The following is a 19,661-nucleotide window of genomic DNA, read 5'->3' as shown; positions in this document are numbered from 1 at the left end:
ATCGTGGTAAAAAATAAAGTATCTACAAATCATCGCATGACGATAACATCGCAGACATGCTTTTTTCGGACCTGCTTTATAACTGTAAATGGATATTCCCATAATGATTTGTGAGCTCAAAATGGAAAGAAGGATAATTTTTACTTTCATATTTTTTATTAATTAAAAAAATTTGCTGAGAAAATAAAAAGGAAACTTAAGCATAGAAAATTAATGCAACTTATAGCAGTTAATAGAATTTTAAACCGACATAGTTAACTAACAAAGGCCATTAATAAATCATTTTTTATAAAGTTTTTACTGGTAATTTTTCATGAAAAGTATAATCTATAAGTTGCATTTAATTTTCTATGCTTAAGTTTCCTTCTTACCTTTTCAGCAAAGATTTATTAGTAAATAAAAAAATGTAAAAGTAAAAATTATCCCTCTTTACACCTTGCGCTCACAAATCATTATGGGAATATCCATTTAAAATTATTAAAACCTGAAAAAAAGCAAGTCTGCGATGATATTGTCATGCGATGATTTGTAGATACTTTATTTTTTACCACGATATTTTCGACGACGATGTTTTTAAACTGCGAAGTTTTCAAGCCACTTTATTTTCGACGACGATGTTTTGTACCACGATGTTTTAGAACTGTCTTTGCGATGATTTCTCCCACGATGTTTTGTAGCACGACGTTTCCGCCTTGCGTTGTTTTCTCCGCGACGTTTTCGTGCTCGTAAATTTGTATTTAGTTAAATTAGTCAATTTTTAAATCCAATTACTTTATTATACAATTATTTTACAGACCATCAGCTCTCTCATGGCAGACGTTTTCGTCGAAAATAACAGACAATGTTGCCAATACATCAAGAGAAACTTATATTGCAGCGCCATATACATAAAAAAGCAGGTATAGACGCAACGGTACAAATTAATGCATTAATTAACATGTATTATCGGAAATTTCGCGTAATCGCTAGGAAAAAGGCGATTATAGACTTAATAGATTCGTATTTTGCAAATGGTAATTTGAGCTGTGCATGCTGCGTTACCTAAAGAAAGCGAGAAGAGAAGTAATTTCAGTTTCGGTTATTAGAAGTATTTATTTTGATTAGTAAGTAACATGTAAATCCAGTTAAAAATAGAAGGCAGAAATAACGAGTTTCAGAAAAGATGTCACCAAATAAAAAATATCTGCTTTATTGACAATTGTATAGCATTTTAAGCCTTTTCTCATCCGAGGCGGACATTCCGGATTTCCAGTTTGGTAGATGCCTGCCATCCTTGGCTTCCATGCTTTTCTTTATCCCGTCGATGCTGAAGGCAGTCTCACCGTATAGCATGACGGAGTCGTAGTCGAAAGGCGTCAAGAGGCGATTTTCGTGGGGTTTCAACAATCTGAATGCGTATTGCCACTCTGCAAATGACACAGAAATGAATGAAAATTTTGCATCTAATACATAGATTGACGCTGTTAGGAGTTTTCATATTAATTTACATAACGGAATGGAATGATTAACAAGACATTACATTTTATTGACATAAAATAGTATGTATTGATCATTGTATTACACATATGAAAATTATTGTTTTAATTTTCATTTGTAGAAAGAGGTTTTACCCTTTCTTTTACGCTAGTAATATTTAATGGGTACTTAAGTAGTAAAGAATAGATTCTGCGACTTTCGTGAAATATCGTTTTATATAACTTAACTGTAACCATGTCGTGAAACATTTCGCTTTGGATTATATTATATTTTGTTTTTTAGATAGAATCGTTTGTAAGTGATAGTTCGCTCTGTAACATTTAATAATTTATAAATGGCAACATTTATTATTTAGTAGCTTGTGATTGGCAACACTTTGGATAGATATATGAAAATAGAACTATGCTGGTATTGCAGTCCTCTGTAATATTCTATGATTATAAATAAATAGTTTCTAAAAACTAAAAGTGCACCCTCATTATTTTATATGGTGTCAGGAGTATTTTCTTTCAAAATGGAAAGTTTAAAACCACCAGAGCCGATGAAATATGATGGAAATCTTGCTTCAAATTGGCAAAGATGGCTGCAGTCGTTCGAAATATATGAAGTAGCTAGTGGATTACATAAAAATAAAGGAGAGAAGGTAAGAGTTAATATTTTTCTTTATGCAATAGGAGTTCGTGGTCTTGAAATATATAATACATTTCCTATAGAAGAAAGTAAAGAATTTAAATTAAATTAAATTAAGGACAAATTTACCGAATACTGTATTCCTAAGAAAAATATTACATATGAAAGACCATTTATTCTTTACTTGAAATCAAACCGCGTCAGAACCCATAGATGAAAATGTAAATGACCTACGAAATAAAGCTAGAACATGCCAGTTTGCACAGTTAATGGCTAATTTAATAAGGATGAAATTGTTTGTGGTATTAAAGATGATGTAGTGAGAGAAAGATTATTACACGAAACATAATTAACATTAGAAAAAGCTCTTAATATATGCAGATCTGCTGAAATAAGTGCACATCAAATGAAAATCATAAAAGATGAGGAAACTGTTGTGAACTTAGTGAAAAAGAAGCTAAGTTAACATAATAATAATACATAAAAAGAGGTAAATACTGAGAAACTAGAGAAAAAAGTTTGTTCTAAATATGGAACATCTCATGAGTATCGCAAATGTCATATGGAAAAATCTGTCATAAATGTAAAAGGCAAATAATTTCGCGAATCAGTGTAAAAACTATAAAATAAAAAATGAAGCAGTCAAGGTAAACGAAAAAGAGAAACAAATTAAATTAATAAATCACGACTCTGAGGAAGAGTTAGAATTTTATGTAGATACATTTAACCTTAATTCAGATAACAAAGAAGAGAAATGGACTGTTGACGTTAATGTAAATAAAAGTAAACTAAATTTGCAGTTAAATACTGGAGCAATGTGCAATGTTTATAATGTTAATGAAAAAAATGTTATTTCTAAAAGCAAAGTGAAATTGCTAAACGTTCCGAAACAGAAGTCTAAAATTAAAAGATTAGTTACATTATCTGGGAATAAAACGGATACTTTAGGAAAAGTAGTACTTAACTGCCAATATGGAAAAAATAATTATGTTGTGGAATTCCAAGTTATTGACTAAGAAGTACCTTCTATATTAGGATTAAAATCATATTTGCAACTAGGTTTGATTCAAAAAGTAATGTCTGTTTAGACTGAAGACTTACTGGAGGAATACAAAGATGAATTTGAAGGCTTAGGTTGTTTGAATGGAGAATATAAAATCCAGTTAAAACAAGATGCAATACCAGTAATTCATTCTCCAAGAAAAATACCCATAGCTATACGAGATAAAGTGAAGAAAGAAATACAAAGAATGGAAAATTTAAATGTTATTGAGAAAGTAAGAAAACCACTGAATGGGTAAATTCAATGGTCATAGTTATCAAACCTAACAAAATAAGAACATGTTTAGATCCAAGAGATTTAAATAAAGCTATAAAACGAGAACAGTATCCTATGTTAACCATAGATGAAGTTGTACTAGAATGCCAAACGCAAAAATATTTTCTGTTTTATATGCTAAATAGTGATTTTTTGGCAAATCCAGCTTGACCAAGAAAGTAGTAGTTTGTGTACATTCAATACATCTTTTGGCAGGCACAAATTTAAAAGATTACCTTTTGGCATATGTTCAGCTCCAGAAATTTGCCAAAGAAAATTAAACCAAGTAATAGAAGGTCTAGAAGGCATTGAATGCACAATAAATGATATCTTAATATGGGGATCTAATGAAAAGGAACATCAACTACGATTTAAAAAAGTACTCCAGAGAGCACGAGAAAATAATATGAAGTTCAATAAGGCTAAATGTAAAATAAAAGTTATTCGTGTGAATTATATAGAGCATGAGTTAAGTGAAAAATGGAGTAAAACCTGATTTTTCTAAAGTGGAAGCAATTGTTAAAATGACAGAACCCTACAGATGTGCCTTCTCTACAAAGATTTTTAAGAATGATTAATTATTTAGACAAATTTATTCCTAACTTAATAACTATTACTGCACCATTAACACAGTTACTTGAGAAAAATGTTCTCTGGCACTGGACAGAAAAACATCAAAAAGCTCTCGCAACACTTAAAGAACTGGTTGTAAAAGCCCCCGTATTAAAATTCTATGATGTTAATAAGGATGTAAGTCTTTCAGTAGACGCATGTTCTGAAGGATTAGCTGCTGTTTTACTGCAAGAAAATCAACCAATTGCTTACCCTTCCAGAGCTCTAACAAAAAGTCAGAAAAATTATGCTCAAATAGAAAAAGAGCTTTTAGCTATTACTATTACTTTTGGATGTTCTAAATTTCATTAATATCTATATATATGGCAAACGTATTATAGTTGCAACTGATCATCGACCATTAGAAAGCTCTTTTTAAAGCACCACAGCGATTGCGAAGAATGCTGTTAAATTTACAAAAAATATGATCTAGATGTACGATACAAAAAGGGGAAAGACCTATTAATAGCAGGCACTTTGAGTAGAGCATCTTAGAATACAACAGAAGGAAATAATGATGAAGATACAGAAATTTGTACTCTGATTCCAGAATCTGATGACAAAATTTATGAACTCAAGAAATAAAGTGAATGTGATGCTACACTATAGTGCTTAAAGAAATATATTCTGAGAGGTTAGCCAGAAAGGAAACATCAGGTGGAAACATCAGGAAGTCAAAGTATTCTGGGACTATAGAGATGAGTTGACAATGGAAAATGATTTATGCTTCAATGGAGGAAGGGTAATTATTCCTTTATCTATGCAAAAAGAGATGTTAAATTTAATTCATGAGGGTCATTTTTGTATAGAAAAGTGTAATAAAAGAGCTACAGATGTTTTGTTTTAGCCACTTATGAACAAGCAGATAGAAGATAAAATTTCAAAATGTCCTATATGTAATGAACACCAGAATAAAAACAAAAGAGAGCCTATGATACCAAATGAAGTTCCCAATTTACCTTGGTATAAAGTTGCAACAGATTTATTTGAGATTAGCAAAGATGTATACTTATTAATTGTAGATTACTATTCCAACTTTTTTGAAATCTCCAAACTACCGGATACTCGAAGTCGGAAAGTGATCAGTTACATGAAATCTCATTTTGCAAGATACGGTATACCATTGACAGTGATATCTGATAATGGACCTCAGTTTGCAAGTAAAGAATTTTCAGAATTTGCAAAGAAATACCAATTTAAACATATAACAAGCAGTCCATACTATCCACAGTCAAATGGATTAGCAAAGCCTTCAGTACAAACGGCTGAGAAATTGTTAAAGAAAGCTCACGCAGATCATGCTGATCCTTATTTAGCATTGTTAGCTCATGGGAACATTCCAACTAATGCGATACTAGGATCATCCCAGCTCAACTACTTATGAGTAGAAGAACAAGAACGATTCATCCTACATCCAAAGAACTACTAAAACCTCAAGTTGTGAAAAATGTAAAAGAAAAAATTCAACCAAGAAAGAACAAAGCAGAAGTCATATTATAATAGTCATACAAAAACATTACTAATGCTAAACAAAGGAGATTGAGTTCAGGTACGTCAAGATAATCGCTGGAAAGCAGCAGTTGTATAAGAAGTATATAAGACGCCTAGATAATATATATTGAGATCAGGTGGATCAGTATTGAGAAGAAATAGAAAAGACATTAGAGAAAACAGTTCAGCTATTGAAGAGAATATCAGAGGAACAGAACAAGGACTTAATGCGCAGAAAACAGAGGTAAAAAGGACATGATTCCAGATATTTTCAAGAGCAAAGTTTAGAAGATCAACTACCAAACTCTGCTAACTCAGAAACAAGGAATGGTGAGCAAAGAACTAGAAGTAGGAGAGGGATTAGAAAGCCGGCCAGGTACTTGGTCTCATTTTAGACTGTTAAAAAAATGGCAACCCTTAATATTTAGTAACTTGTAATTAGCAACACTTTGGAAAATAGAGCTATGCTGGTATTGCAGTTCTCTGTACTATAATACATCCTATGATTATAAATAAATAGTTTCTAAAAACTAAAAGTGCACCCTCATTATTTTATATGCTCTACAAGCAATGCTCGTTTTAATCTGTTTACAGTACATTTTTATGTGTAAATATGTAAATAAAGTCTCAAAATATAATTTATGGAGATGCTTTATCGTAGACTGCTACCAGAAATTTTTAGAAGTACGAAAATCTATAGAGATATACGATGAACTAGTAAGTAACTCTTGCTACGTTTAGACGTGAATTTCTATAGGTTTAATTTTAATTTAACACGGTATCCCTTGCCAGGATCAGCAGTAGATAACTGTTGAATTTTGAATAAATAGAATGCATTTTACATACAAGAAAACATGTATACTAAGAAATTAGTTAACTTGGGGAAAAAACGCGGCATATTTGCATGCATCTTTTACTGAAACATTGAATATGTTGGAAAATTAATTGGCGAAAACGGAAAAAAATAACATCCATTAATTTAGAAGAACTTGTTACAATTCTGACACGTACATAAATTAGATTAACTTTAAGTCGTTGATAATGAGTTAGATTTATTATTGGATTAACTGACTAACTATTTGAACTGAAAGCCGAAATGATATAGCAGGTGAAGAATGTAATGATAATATAATTATCGGGAAATTTCACAAAATGAAAGAATTCGCTACTAAAATAAAAGTATATCATATAATAATACGCGCAGAGGAGAGGATAACAATATTGTCACACCAAATACGAATTCGAAACAAATTGAACTTATGCATATTAAACTGCCTAAAGTTTAAGGTGATATTAATGGATGGTTAACATTTTAGAACAGTTTTGAATCCGCAGTTCGTAAAATTATTCTTTAAGTAAATTCTTGGTTTAAAATGTTTCTATTGTTTATGCACTATTATTTTAAAGGACCTGCCACAGTCGAAGTGAGTAAAAGAGAAAATTTAAAAGTTTATTCTGATGTTAATGAATTAATGAAAAACGTTTCCAAAGTTTTGAATTTACTCTTGCGAGCTGTATTAACGACTCAGTCTCATTGCAAGATTTACGTATAAGCTACACAAGCTATAGTTTAGGGTCCCCGCTTTCTTGGGGCCCCCTTCAAAATCGTCTAGGTTTCGAAAATCATATTTAGCACTGACATATAATATCGGGACATATAAAGGGCCACATATCTTAAATAGTTTACGGTCTTATATCAAGTCTAAATCTGGCCCTGCTCAGTCTGCTGACATTTATTTCTCGGAGGCAGGAGGCAGCCAGATTTCACTACCGGTGTTCTGAAAAAATACTCAGAAAACTATAAATCTGTAAACACAAGATTGCTTTTGCATCGGAATTCCTTTCAACACATTCAAAATACAATAGTCGAAACCTAATCGTGTATTTTGCGATTCTTCAGAATATTTCAGTAAAGATTGAGATTATGCTCTTCTCTGGATGAAAGGAAAGTGATTTTAATGAAAAGGAGAGCATGATTTAAATGTTTGAGAATTGAGAAACATGTTTCACGCTTCTTCAAAAGTAATGTAACTTGTGTGTAATTCAGGAAAATATTCGTCATTCATATGATTTTCTAAATACAAACATAAATCTAAGTATGAAATGAATCTAGCGAAAACCCAGTACTTACGAACCAGTAATTTAAAAGTGAAGTTTATTTACTAACATTCATTGTTCGCATCAAAAATAATAACTTATGCATTATGACAGATGTATTTACTACAGCGGATCTCAAAGAAATTACATTTCAAAACTTGTCACCGAGAAAAGCGGATTTGAAAGCTTGGGAGAAGGAAATATTAATCACGGCCTGTTCGGAGTCATAGAATAGTATGAAAAGCATCAGAGGTATCGGATTAAATTAATGAGGTTTGACGGAAGTTATGAAAATGAGTTTGAAGTGGTGGAGCAAACAAAATTTTGTAGTCCCATTCCAAAAATTGACGAGTCTCCAACGTTGGGTGAATTAAAGAAACTAGACATCTTTGTAAACGATATACGCACAAATGGAAAAACTTGTTTATTTGAAAGACATTTTGATGAGATTCATTGACTCACAGGAACAGATTTATTGAGAAAACTGCGCACTGTGATTACCTACGTGTCTAATTTAGCTATCAAACTAAAGGAATACGCGTATTATACAATTAAAAAAATTACATTTCTAGTTTTTACTGTTCCAGCAAAATTATTTTCATTTAACAAAATAAGTTATCGATAATTCAGTTTGACTTATTTAATTGCTTATTTAACTGGATACGCACAAGAATTATCTATTTAGCATCGTCTAATTAATCTCACAACAGGCTTGCTTCGGATAATATAACAGCATTCTTTGATGTCTTACATTTCGGTATTGTTTATACCAACCATTTACATTTCTTGCTTGAGCATCTGATGTTATAAAATAAATAAACGCTAAAAAGATGCTAGAAGTAATTCGCTCTTTTTTTTTTCAGTCGGTCGTGCTAATTTTGAAGTTGACAGTTTCATGTATCTATGTACTTAATAAATTTTAATTGATTAATGTTTGTTTATTAATTTTGTTTTGGTCTACGCAAAACATTTTCCGTGTATTTTAAAATACTGCTTACTTAAAAGTTTCTAAAAACTTGGTATTAAGTAATTTGCTGTTTATTTATTTTTCCTAATATCACCTTTACTTATTTTTGTAATTAATTTTATTAAATTAACAGACAATATTACAATTAACAGACCTACCACATTTCTACTCTATTTTTCTTTGGCAGACGGCACAGGCCTTGAATAGGGTAAATCCATTATGAAAATCGGTAATAGCAATCGCTGACTGTCAACTACTTTATGAAAACCACCTCTACAGGAGACCAAAATTATCAGAAACCATGTGTAGTCAGTTAAAAAAGGTTGTATTACATTTAAAAGTATGAATAACAATGGAAAACTGCATGTGCAAAGTTTGCATCTTTACGACAATTGAATTTTCAGTTTTCGCATATCATAAATTTACATTCTTACAATTCTTCATCTTTAGAAATTACGGGTTGTTATTAATATGCCACATTAATACTTTTTATGCACGTTTTATATTGGATGTGATTTCTATCCGATAACTAACAAAGTACAGCTCTTCAAGTAGTGATTAGAAATTTTTCATATGTATCATATGTTATTATATGAAATTTCATATGTTATTATGAAAAATCACAAGCCTAAACATACTTACATACTTTCCTAGAAGATTGTCTAGAGGAACTGGTTAGTAATGTTACACATAAGAGAAATTGTGAATATCCTATGTAACCACTGCGATCTCCTTAAATCGGACGACCAGTGTCCAGCAGTCTATTTGTTAGGCTCAAACTACTGATGATTCATAAATGATTAGCATTACATGCATTCCTTTAAAATCCCACATTTTCTTAAGTCATGTAAAGTTGTAATTTGAAAGATAAATTAAAGGCCTTATACTACTTGCACTGGTAACACGTCTGAGAACTAGCACTCAGCTAGGCCATAGAGTAAACGCTCTTGTAGCCCAGCATATCATTAGAATAGAATACATTACTGTACATTAATTTTCTGGGTAACTTTGTATCAATTTCTGTAATAGCGGAGAGCAGTGTTTATATTTATTTCAAGATGTGAAGTATATCTATTTGACATGAGGCAATATATGTTTCAAAAAGTACCGGATAATTTTTGTCCATTACTTTTCGACCAGTGACAAAATTAGTTTATACATATGCATGATGTAATACTAAATAATTTAGTTATCTTATTATTTTAGCTTTACTTATTTTTTCTTTCGTCAGCTCCCACCGAATTCTGTGCAGCGGAGGGCATGTTCATATTCATTTCAATATGAGATGCATAGCTATTTGACATGAGGCTAAAGGTATGTTTCAAGAAATACTGGATAATTTCTATCCATTTTTTTTCAACCAATAGCAAAAATAGCTTCTATGTATGCTAGATTTTACACTTATCAACCCAGTTATTTTATTAATTTGGCTTTACTTTCAGTTCTCCTTTCGTCACCTCCCACCAGAATGCAAGATTAGTTGAACTATAAATGAGCGGAATTCACATAACCAGCGTTTTGCAACCTAGGCTGACCGTCACGCTGCTTAGCTTCTGTGCTCTTTGAATTCAACTTATCGGCTTACACTTTGGCTCGCAGCTTTGTAAACACTTAGGGTCGAGAAAAACTTCGGTAGGGCATGTTGATTTTTTACTTCGCTCTGAGTTTAAACTAAATATGTTTTTTCAATCACGTGCTATTTGCAGCCTCAATTTTTTTAAGCTTGTGTAACGTCAATTTAACTTATTATCGAAAAGCTTTTATTTTAAACTTTACTTTGAGTTGTAATGCCTTTAGAAAGCAGTAGGAACGAAAAGTGGTTTAACAATTTTGTGGTTATTTGTAGCTCATCTGATAGTTTATGTAATAGAATAACCGCACATATATATCATTTTATAAATAAAGTACTTACGCGGACTGATATTTTGCCAGTTGATGATCAGGTAATCGTCCCTGTCAGACCTGTTTTGTTCGTGAATAAAACCCAAAGCGTGCAGGAGCTCGTGAACCACAGTCCCCAGATATTCACAGCCTCGGCCTAATGATACCTTTTGTTCTCCGATGCCGAGTCTGCCCCAGAATGACCAACATCTACAAAGTACATGTATGTCAGGTTAGAACCTTGTTTATGATGAAAGACCTGAGGCTTCTCTGCAGAAAACGAAATATGCTAATTAATTTGACAAGGTTTTAATTATCTTATATTAATACAATAGGCAAACATGTGCTGTGGACGCAGTCAGTGTTCTCGTTTACAGATTGTTAAATGTTGCTATCTTTTTTTTTATTCGCTATATTATTTATATTTGAAATGTAAATTGATGAAAAGTATCCGAATGATTTGCTCTGGATATCTTTACCTGTAAAAATTGTTTCTGCTTAGATTTATAAACAAAGGTTCAAAATTTTTGTTTAATTTTTTGCTCTTCTGACATGCGTTTTCACAAAGTTTATACGAACTATACTTATATTCTTAATGCACAAAGGTACTAATTCAATATCTGAAAATACGGGAAAATATCAAAATGTTTAATTGAATTGTTCTCTGTTTCGAAGCTGTGGATGGCAATTTACAGCGATTTAAAATGGTATAAAATTAATTTTATGTTTTTTTTGGAAACCAAGTAGGATGCTATTTTTATATATTTTAAACTGTGAATTTTAAAATCCCAGTAATACAATCCATCGGATATTATAAGCTTTGTTATTATGTTTTAATTTTATGATTTCATTCTGTGAACTGTTTTGTTAGTAATATAAAGACATTATGAGATAAATGAATTTAAAGGCATGAGTTGCTTACTTTAGATCGAATTTATTGTTACTTATTATTCCTAATGTTAGCAATGGTATCAGTATCTTGGTTAATATGATTCAGAAAGATGAAGATAAAATAAATGACGAAGAAACAAGGGAGGGCGAAGAGAAAAAACTGCATGTAGCGTGAACGTGTAACTGCAGCTGCCGATATTTAACAAAAAAGAAAACATTAGAAAAACGAACTTCAATAATGTATTTTATTTTAAATTATTTAATTCTTCTGTTGCCCTCCATTCTGAAGTATGGAAAAAAGTCTGTAGTCTTAATTTAACTATTACCGTCTTTTTTCGACTGTAGTAGTTAAATTAAGTACAAGTTGAGATTGCGAAACTATTACAAGCATAAAAAAGATCACGTTTAATAATATGCATATGTACGTAAGATAATGACAATTCGAACATTTCAATTTTAAACCACAATAGACACACTCATCTGATTAGTGTTTATGTTTACAAGCAGTGTTTTCCAAAATGGGAATAATCAAAAACAGTTTGAGACTACGGTAAAAAAAATTTAGTTCTCTCTGTGAACTTGATGGGCTACCATCGTCAGTAAGCAGTCACAAAAGGCTAGTTCTCTCCTGTGCGCTCGAGGAGAGCTAACATTAACACATCAAAAATATTATTTGAGACAAATCATTGGGGATTGAAAATTATTACTCAATTTGTTAGAAAACGAGGGGTTTAATTGTAGGTATATAAGAGGAAATCTTTTGCAAAACTAATAGGTAAATTTTCTTATTTGTAATCATCATTATTGTTTCGGAATTTTTCCAAGAAGCTAGTCTCTTTATATTTTCGAATAAATTGCCAGAATTACCTGATGTGAATTTAATACCATTTAGTTTGCAATACTCAAATAACTTTTAGTTTACAATATTCAAATAACAATAAGGAAAATGATAAAAAAAATTCCTATTTACTGTTCTTATGAAACGTTAGAGGATAAAAGCTGCATAGATTTCTATTTATGTCTTTAAATATTGTTGCAATCATTTATGTAATGTTAAAGCCATATACACAAGCAGTGGCAAGTTATAAAGCACAGCTTAAATTACAGAATAAAAACACATGAAAATAAGAACATGAAAATAAGAAGAACAAGTTATGGAGCTTACCAATGTACTAAACCTCTAAATGATAAGCCTTGTTTGTTTGTATTCTTCAGCATATCGCATTATAGAACAGCGATTCCAAAATTAAATCGCTTGTTAATGTTAGACACAAATAGTGTATATCACTAGCTAGTGATTTAATTTTGACTAACATTAAAAATTAAGTTTTATCTAGTTTTCCTGTTGATACGTCTATCTCTGAGTCACGCTTATTCTCTCTAAAAAGCGAAAATAAGTTTAGTATAAAAGACTGTTGTAAAGAAAGGAAATGTGTCTTCTTCAAGCGACAAGAACTCAGTAACTGAAAATGAATGGGCGTTGATTATACTAGATATATTTGTAATGTATTGGGAAATTTACAGGGTTCTGATGTTGTAAATAATAGCTGTTAATATGATTATGAATAAAAAAGGAGAGAGATAGATGTTCTCATATTTGAATTATCCGCTAGATTGACGTTATCAGGGGCAAGAATCAAAAAGCAACCTTTGATTAGCCCAGATTTCAAATAAAACCTTGTCGATTTCAGTAGCTATCTGAGATAGTCTATCTTCTTCAGATATAAATTTGTTTTAGAAAAGTCGGAGAGAATAAATCTACTTTATATGCAGAATTTCAAAGAGTGAAGCAAGATGAAAATTAATTCACTATTATCTGTTGAAGAAAACAATAATCAAACTTAAAAGAGTTAATATATTAGAATTTTAAAACGAACGGAATAAATGGATTGGAATTATTGTCAATACTAGAGAAGATGTGGCTAACTGCAATTCTGAGTTAGTTCTTACCCGTTTGCTTGGACTATTCTGATGTAGTCCTTTTCATTTGTTCTTTGTTTGAATCGAATGCAACTTCTTTCTTCAATGTGGCGCATGGATTTCATTAAGAGGTCCCATATTGGATCTAAAGAACAAAAGTAAATTAGGAAGAACCTAATAATAATATAAAGGGTAATAAAAAGGCTTATTTTGTTACTTACAAATTTCTTCATCCACTTCATAAGGGACCACTCCGTTGGGCCATCGCTGAGAATCTCTTGGAATGGCGTTCCTATCCTGCGTGGAAAAAGGACATTAAACTGATCATTCTACGTTACTGATGAAATTTAAAACATACATGAATTTGTTTGATTTTGTTTTATTTAATAATGCGCAGATTCACTTTTCTTTTATTATCTATTGTAGGAGGGAAAATCAGTAAATAAGTTACAAACTGTTATGGAACAACTATAAATGGCACTGGGTAGTTTCAAAAGTTGTAAACAGGTAGCAGTCTAACAAGGTTTCGTACTCAGTAACAGCATGGATCATTGAGAGCAAATCAGACCAAAATTTAAATTGCTACGATGCTGAAGGAATGGGCTTAAAAAGAGCAATAGGCTGTGGTGACTGTTTTGTGAGCAACAACTCTTTCTGCTAAGAACATTCGTAAGGGAATATCTTTGCGTATGGGATGAAATGTTTATAGTGTTAAGCGATGCACAAATAGGCCATTATATTTTTCCAAGGAAATTTACACTATAGTAGATAGTAGGTAAGTAGTAGAAGTGCGTCATGGATCACAACAGTAACGCCCCAGCACACTAAAATTAACCCCAGCCTAGGGCCATTAGTTCACTGCTGAGTTTAAATGGAAGAAGTGAAGAGCTATTATTGGGGATGAGTCGCCTTTGATACCACAGTTGGATATTTATTCCGTAGTACATGTTCATCTGGGAAAATTTCTGATTTACTGAATCATACATTTGCACAGATTGTTACATACCACAGTTGGATATTTATTCCGTAGTACATGTTCATCTGGGAAAATTTCTGATTTACTGAATCATACATTTGCACAGATTGTTACATTATTTAGTATATTGTGGATGCAGATTACATTTGGAATTTCTTACATTATTCTTCTTGGCAAATTGAAAGCCCGTATTGCTCAGTTTTTGCATAATATTTTTGATTTTCAGCAGGATGTGAATGCGTCTGAATGAGCTTGGAAGGTTCACACTATAGCGAAAGATAGCGCCGCGTGGAAATTGCGATGGAGGAAACATTGTGGCCATCGAGGGAGGGGGGAGGTGATTCAAGCTCTATTGGATACTTTGCCAATAGAATTGTCTAATGTAATGAAAGCCATTCCAACGAATCATTCCCGAACTATATCCATCAGTAGGATTCGAAGGGAGAAGATATCCTTATTATGATCGTTACATTGTACGAAACTTAAGCGTATCGTTTACCAACCGGAAGCACAATTTGCTGTTGATTGTAATGGAAGCATTGTTTTTGTTGCCAACCAAAGAACTGTAGGGTTCGTCTCCACTACGGACTGTTTCTTTAGACCAAGGCCATTGCAAGCCTCTCCTCCATTTGCAATCGTAACTCGTGTCGTCATCATCACACAGCACTTATTTTCTCAGCTTCATTTAAAGCTGTAATTCAAGCTAACCTTCATTAATGTGCTTAGTCACGTCTCTTCGCATGCACTTGGAAGCTGATTTAGTATAGACAGACATAAATACTTAGAAATAAAATTCATTTTGAATCTGATATTGTATAAAATAGAATCATAATTTAAATTTGTATTCGAATAGCTATTGAATATTAGCCGTTCGCATATTAATTAAATGCATATTTAATACATAGAAACATAGTAAGCAAAAAAAAACACATGTAAATTTATAATTCTGTGTACATCATTATATTATTCAGCTATCGTAATGAACTTTTCTTAAGAGAGGTAAAATGTGTATTTGTGCTGCTCTAGTTATTATCATGGTAGTTAACTACCCGTAAGTATTCAGTGTTTTGTTAGATAATCATGAATGTATCTTTGTTTTCATCGATTCAGTTTTAGTTTCTTCATCGCTCTGGTGGCCTTAAAATCGTGTTTGTTTTTCCGATGAGCAGTATGACGGGGAAAGGTATTTTATGTTAAAATTTCTAAAGTCATTTGCCGCGAAAATATTAATTTGAAATTTCTAAAAGTTATTTAACAACTGAAAAATTTTAAGTCTCTGAAATTAAAATTTTTCTTTAGAGTTTAAAACAAGCTTTTCGGTGCTATATAACATAAGATTCAGTTCTGTTATGAACTAAGATCCTTAACCGAACTTCATACAATTGTCTCTATATCCAGCAGATTATATGCATTGCAAAAAGATGTAATCTAAAGAAAGAAAGCAATAAAGCGATAAAATATTCCTTATTTTTCTCTTAATATTATTTATTTCATTGTGTTTTGTAACAACAATGCCAGAGAACTTGCATTTACCTTTTTAATTTCAAAATTCTTATTCTTATCTCGACTGCAAACATTTCGAACTCTTTTCATTCATACAGATTGTCGTACTTTCGAGACTGTGTAAATTTATGCTCAATAATAATTTATTTGCGTTTTTTAAAATTTTTTCTAGATTTGTTCCATCAAAACCGAGGTTTTTAGAAGTTTTCCTTCAAATTAAAATCAGTACAAATTATAAATGCAAAAATTAAAAAACCCAAGGAAAAATTATTTCATTGTTAAAATAAAAATAAAGCGTAAGTTACATAAAGTTAAGTAAAACAATTATTGAGGTTGACATGAGTTTTCTATAAAATCTACTCTGATTTACGATTGATCTTTTGTCTAACTGTATTATTTCATATTGCCATATGACTTTGCTAACTATATTTGACGCCCATATGAATGAAAATTTATTTCGTTCTTTAAGTTTAATTCAAAGAGAAATGAGTCGTATAGTAGAATAGTTTTACATCACAAATAAAAATTAAAAAAAAAAAATCTGAAATGTTTCAGATTTTAAATTACGTCCAAAGGGGCGTTTTTTAACATTTTGTGTGTTACCTTTCTTTATTAAATATCATGTTCCTCGCACTTAAACCATAAGATCCAGTGCAACAGTAATATCGCAAAATAGTTTTAAAACGAGCATATCTTTAGAATTTCCGATACAGAGACTCACGCGCTGGAGATAAAAATGTTTTTTCTGCACAACGTTGCCATTGCTCGCTTTGAAATCCTTGAGTTTGTTAATCAAAAATTCGTCAAAGTTTTAAAAAATAGGAAATCGATCATAAAACAAATTTCAAATTTCAAATTTGGTCTTCCACATGCTCATATTCGTTGGAGGATTACGTTATTCAAAATTCGACGACTCTATGTACCGTTATTTTATGACAATGTGAGAAATATACATATATTTACGCAGATTTTCATTATTTAATTTCTTCAAATATAATGCAGGACTCTAACATTTTATGGCAACAGTTTGAAAAGTGAACCGACATTTATCCGTCCGACGCAAAATGCCAAAACGAAACTAATAGTCCTTCGGGATTCAAATCCCTTTGGACTAAAAAATACGTCCCAGGAGTATTGAAAATATTTACCGCATCGGGGTCAATTCCCATGATGTCACCTTCGAAGAGCCCTTCGTTGATCATCGGGTTTTTCACCACTTAAAAACAAACAAAAAGATGCTTATAACTACCAATAATATATTAAATCAATCTACAGTGTATTTCATAGATAGAACATTACAAATAGATAAAGATCTAATAAATAAAATAAATCTAATGGCTAGAAGCACTTAACGCCACAATAGCAAATCGCAAGCACAGTCAAGATAACAGCGGGGCCTACAGACAGGCATCACACGCTCTACAATCATCTTCTGAAACTTTAAGTGAAACAGCATTTCTTTCTCCCTTAATCTGAATAAACGAGCGTTATCTAAGTTATATTTTTGGTATGGAAAGCGGGGGTGAAAAGGAGAGTGAAAAGAAAGTAACTTTAACTCAAAATTAACTATTAGTCAAAATAAGTAAATAAATCTTCACAGCTAAAACAATTAAACAAAATTTTATATTTCTCCTAATTCAGCGAATAAACTTTAAATGTTTGTAACTTTAGGCGTACACTTATTTAGTTGTCTAGTTAATTAATTATGATAAAGAAAATGAGTCTTATTAGGTTTAGAAAGAATTCCTCCCTGGAAGGGTTTCTAAATGGAACTGTACATATTCACGTTATACTTGGAGAATATCACAAAAACTCCATGAAGCCAGCAGTAATATTTAAAGATGTACACTAGATGTTTAAAGATTTACCCACACTAGTAGGACTGCTCCATAATTATTATATAACGTTTACTGTTGTGTAACTCCCATTTCTAACAATTACGTAATATTACCACCTGCTTTAGAGGAATGACAAATTACGGAAATTGTTTTTTTAACACTTTTCTGCCTAAATCATTAACGGTTTCGTGGATCGCTACTATAATTCCTATGGCATGTTAAATTGAGCAAGAAATGGGAAAACTGGTTGTTGTTGCATGTGGCCACTTCTGAAATTTGTGAAATTTAGCTAAATTTAAACTGTTAGGGCTAATATGTAAAGTAAGATAGTGTGATATTTGAAAACAACATTGAAACATTAAAGATCAAAATAAAGAGTGTTCTGGATAGAAACGAGACAAATTTGAGCTTCTTTTTACGGTTAATGTAATAAGTATTATAAAATTGTAATATCTGTTACAATATATTTACTTAGTACTCTCTTTAGTGTGTTTTAAATTGCTCCGAAAATTACTTTTCAGTCACTCTTACGAAGATTTACATGTTTTCATGTATATTTCTACTGTTTCCTTAGAAATGATTTACACTTAATCAAAGGTATGATCTCTTAGACTGAATCAAACTTTGTGAGCACTTGCCTTTTAACGCCCCCAAGTATTTCTATCCTTACAAATGAAAAGTATTGGACTATAAAAACGTAAGCCATAGCATGTATGCAACCTTTCAAATGTCTCTGCTGCTGCCTTCACCGGCTTTGCAACGTAACATTAGTGTTGTTCTTTGCTCAGTTTTGTAATCCACGACAAACGATGTTCACTGCATCAAAGCAAATAACTAACTGCACAGAGAATTTTGACCGTAAGCAGACGATATTTTAAAGCGCTAGTTGGAATATTATTGCAAGAAATCCTGCAATTATCATTCGGCAACTTTATGTAGAATTTTTTATAAAAGCAGTCCTAAAACTTTGTACACACATTATGATGTACCTGTGTTGCTCTTCAAAATGTAGATGAGTAGCTGCTATTAAAACATCGTAAGAAAAATTAAAATACAGTTCATTCATTATTTTGAAAAACATAGGGACTTAATAGACACGTCGAATAATATATATGTGCGGTCAAAACAGTGCTATGTATATTATTTTCTGTGTTCATCTTCCAAATGTAGCTCAAATGGCTATCAAAACTATTTTATATGAATGGTTTCAAGCTCCAATAATTTCCTATGCAGTTTTATTATTGCTTATTAAAAATTATTGGATTGATTATTATGAACTATGTTTTATTTAACTAGCACGCTAATATTAACCGAAATCCGTTAAATTAGTAATAAAGAAGGATGCAACGTACCTGGCGTTGCCCATGCTACGGCCAATAAAAGTGAAAAAATAAGAGTCCTCATCCTGCTGACGTCTCGACGTAGAATCTATATTTTTTCCTAATCTTCTGTGATTTTATAACACTTTATCACAAAAGGAAATTGGGATGAAAGGCATCTGTTACTTCTCCCACATAATTTTTTTAGCGATTACATATGGCATAACTGATAATATTAACATAATATTACATTATTGATAATATTAACGTATTTAATTAAAACATTTATTGATATTTAATTAATTTTTAAATAAACTAATCTGGTGTAGTCTGAGTGAAAATTCCAAACAAACACTTCTGAAAGATGTTGCCTGCTTAATATTGGCTTACCAAACGTATTTTTGCAGAAAGCTATGAGGTTAAAAACATCTTTAAGGATAATTCGAAATGTTTTAGGAAATTAAGTTGTGAGTTTTCTTTAACTTAAATAAAAAAATATTTTAAGTTTGATTTTACGTTTGCAGTCTGTACTGTCAGATTACTGTCACTTTGGAATCTGTACTGTATTTCTTTTAACGTTATCCCGCCAGAGTGCAATGAGTTCGCATGTATTTAAAGGGAGGTTATGTTATGTTATGTGGAAGTGAGGGGGCCACCTAATATTTACCCTAAGTAAGCAGGTATTAGCCCCACACACTAACTAGAAAACTAACAACATTCTGGCATCATTCCTCGAGTCGTG

At 31.6% G+C, this 19,661-nt stretch overlaps 1 protein-coding gene across 1 annotated transcript; it reads right to left on the bottom strand.

Annotated features, from left to right (window-relative positions):
- Window positions 1–1,165: 1,165 nt before the first annotated feature.
- LOC118199931 (astacin-like metalloprotease toxin 5) lies at window positions 1,166–19,048 on the bottom strand. Its single transcript, XM_035371818.2, has 6 exons — window positions 18,953–19,048; window positions 16,911–16,978; window positions 13,505–13,580; window positions 13,314–13,428; window positions 10,504–10,682; window positions 1,166–1,406 (listed from the first exon to the last, which is right to left on the bottom strand). The coding sequence occupies exons 1-6, from the start codon at window positions 19,002–19,004 to the stop codon at window positions 1,189–1,191; spliced, it is 708 nt and encodes a 235-aa protein (XP_035227709.1). The 5' UTR covers window positions 19,005–19,048; the 3' UTR covers window positions 1,166–1,188.
- Window positions 19,049–19,661: the final 613 nt, after the last annotated feature.

The sequence above is a fragment of the Stegodyphus dumicola genome, chromosome 8 (genome assembly GCF_044657685.1).
Source record: "Stegodyphus dumicola isolate Sdum_Otavi_A_Nest chromosome 8, ASM4465768v1".
Taxonomy (NCBI): domain Eukaryota; kingdom Metazoa; phylum Arthropoda; class Arachnida; order Araneae; family Eresidae; genus Stegodyphus; species Stegodyphus dumicola.
This window is presented reverse-complemented; position numbering and strand designations above follow the sequence as displayed.

Excerpts from the sequence above, each read along its gene's own strand:
- LOC118199931 (XM_035371818.2), bottom strand. The coding sequence starts at position 19,004 with ATGAGGACTCTTATTTTTTCACTTTTATTGGCCGTAGCATGGGCAACG. Across the intron at positions 13,581-16,910 it reads TGGGAATTGACCCCGATGCG|GATAGGAACGCCATTCCAAG; the intron begins GTAAATATTTTC and ends TTTTCCACGCAG. Across the intron at positions 10,683-13,313 it reads AGAATAGTCCAAGCAAACGG|ATGTTGGTCATTCTGGGGCA; the intron begins GTAAGAACTAAC and ends TGTACTTTGTAG.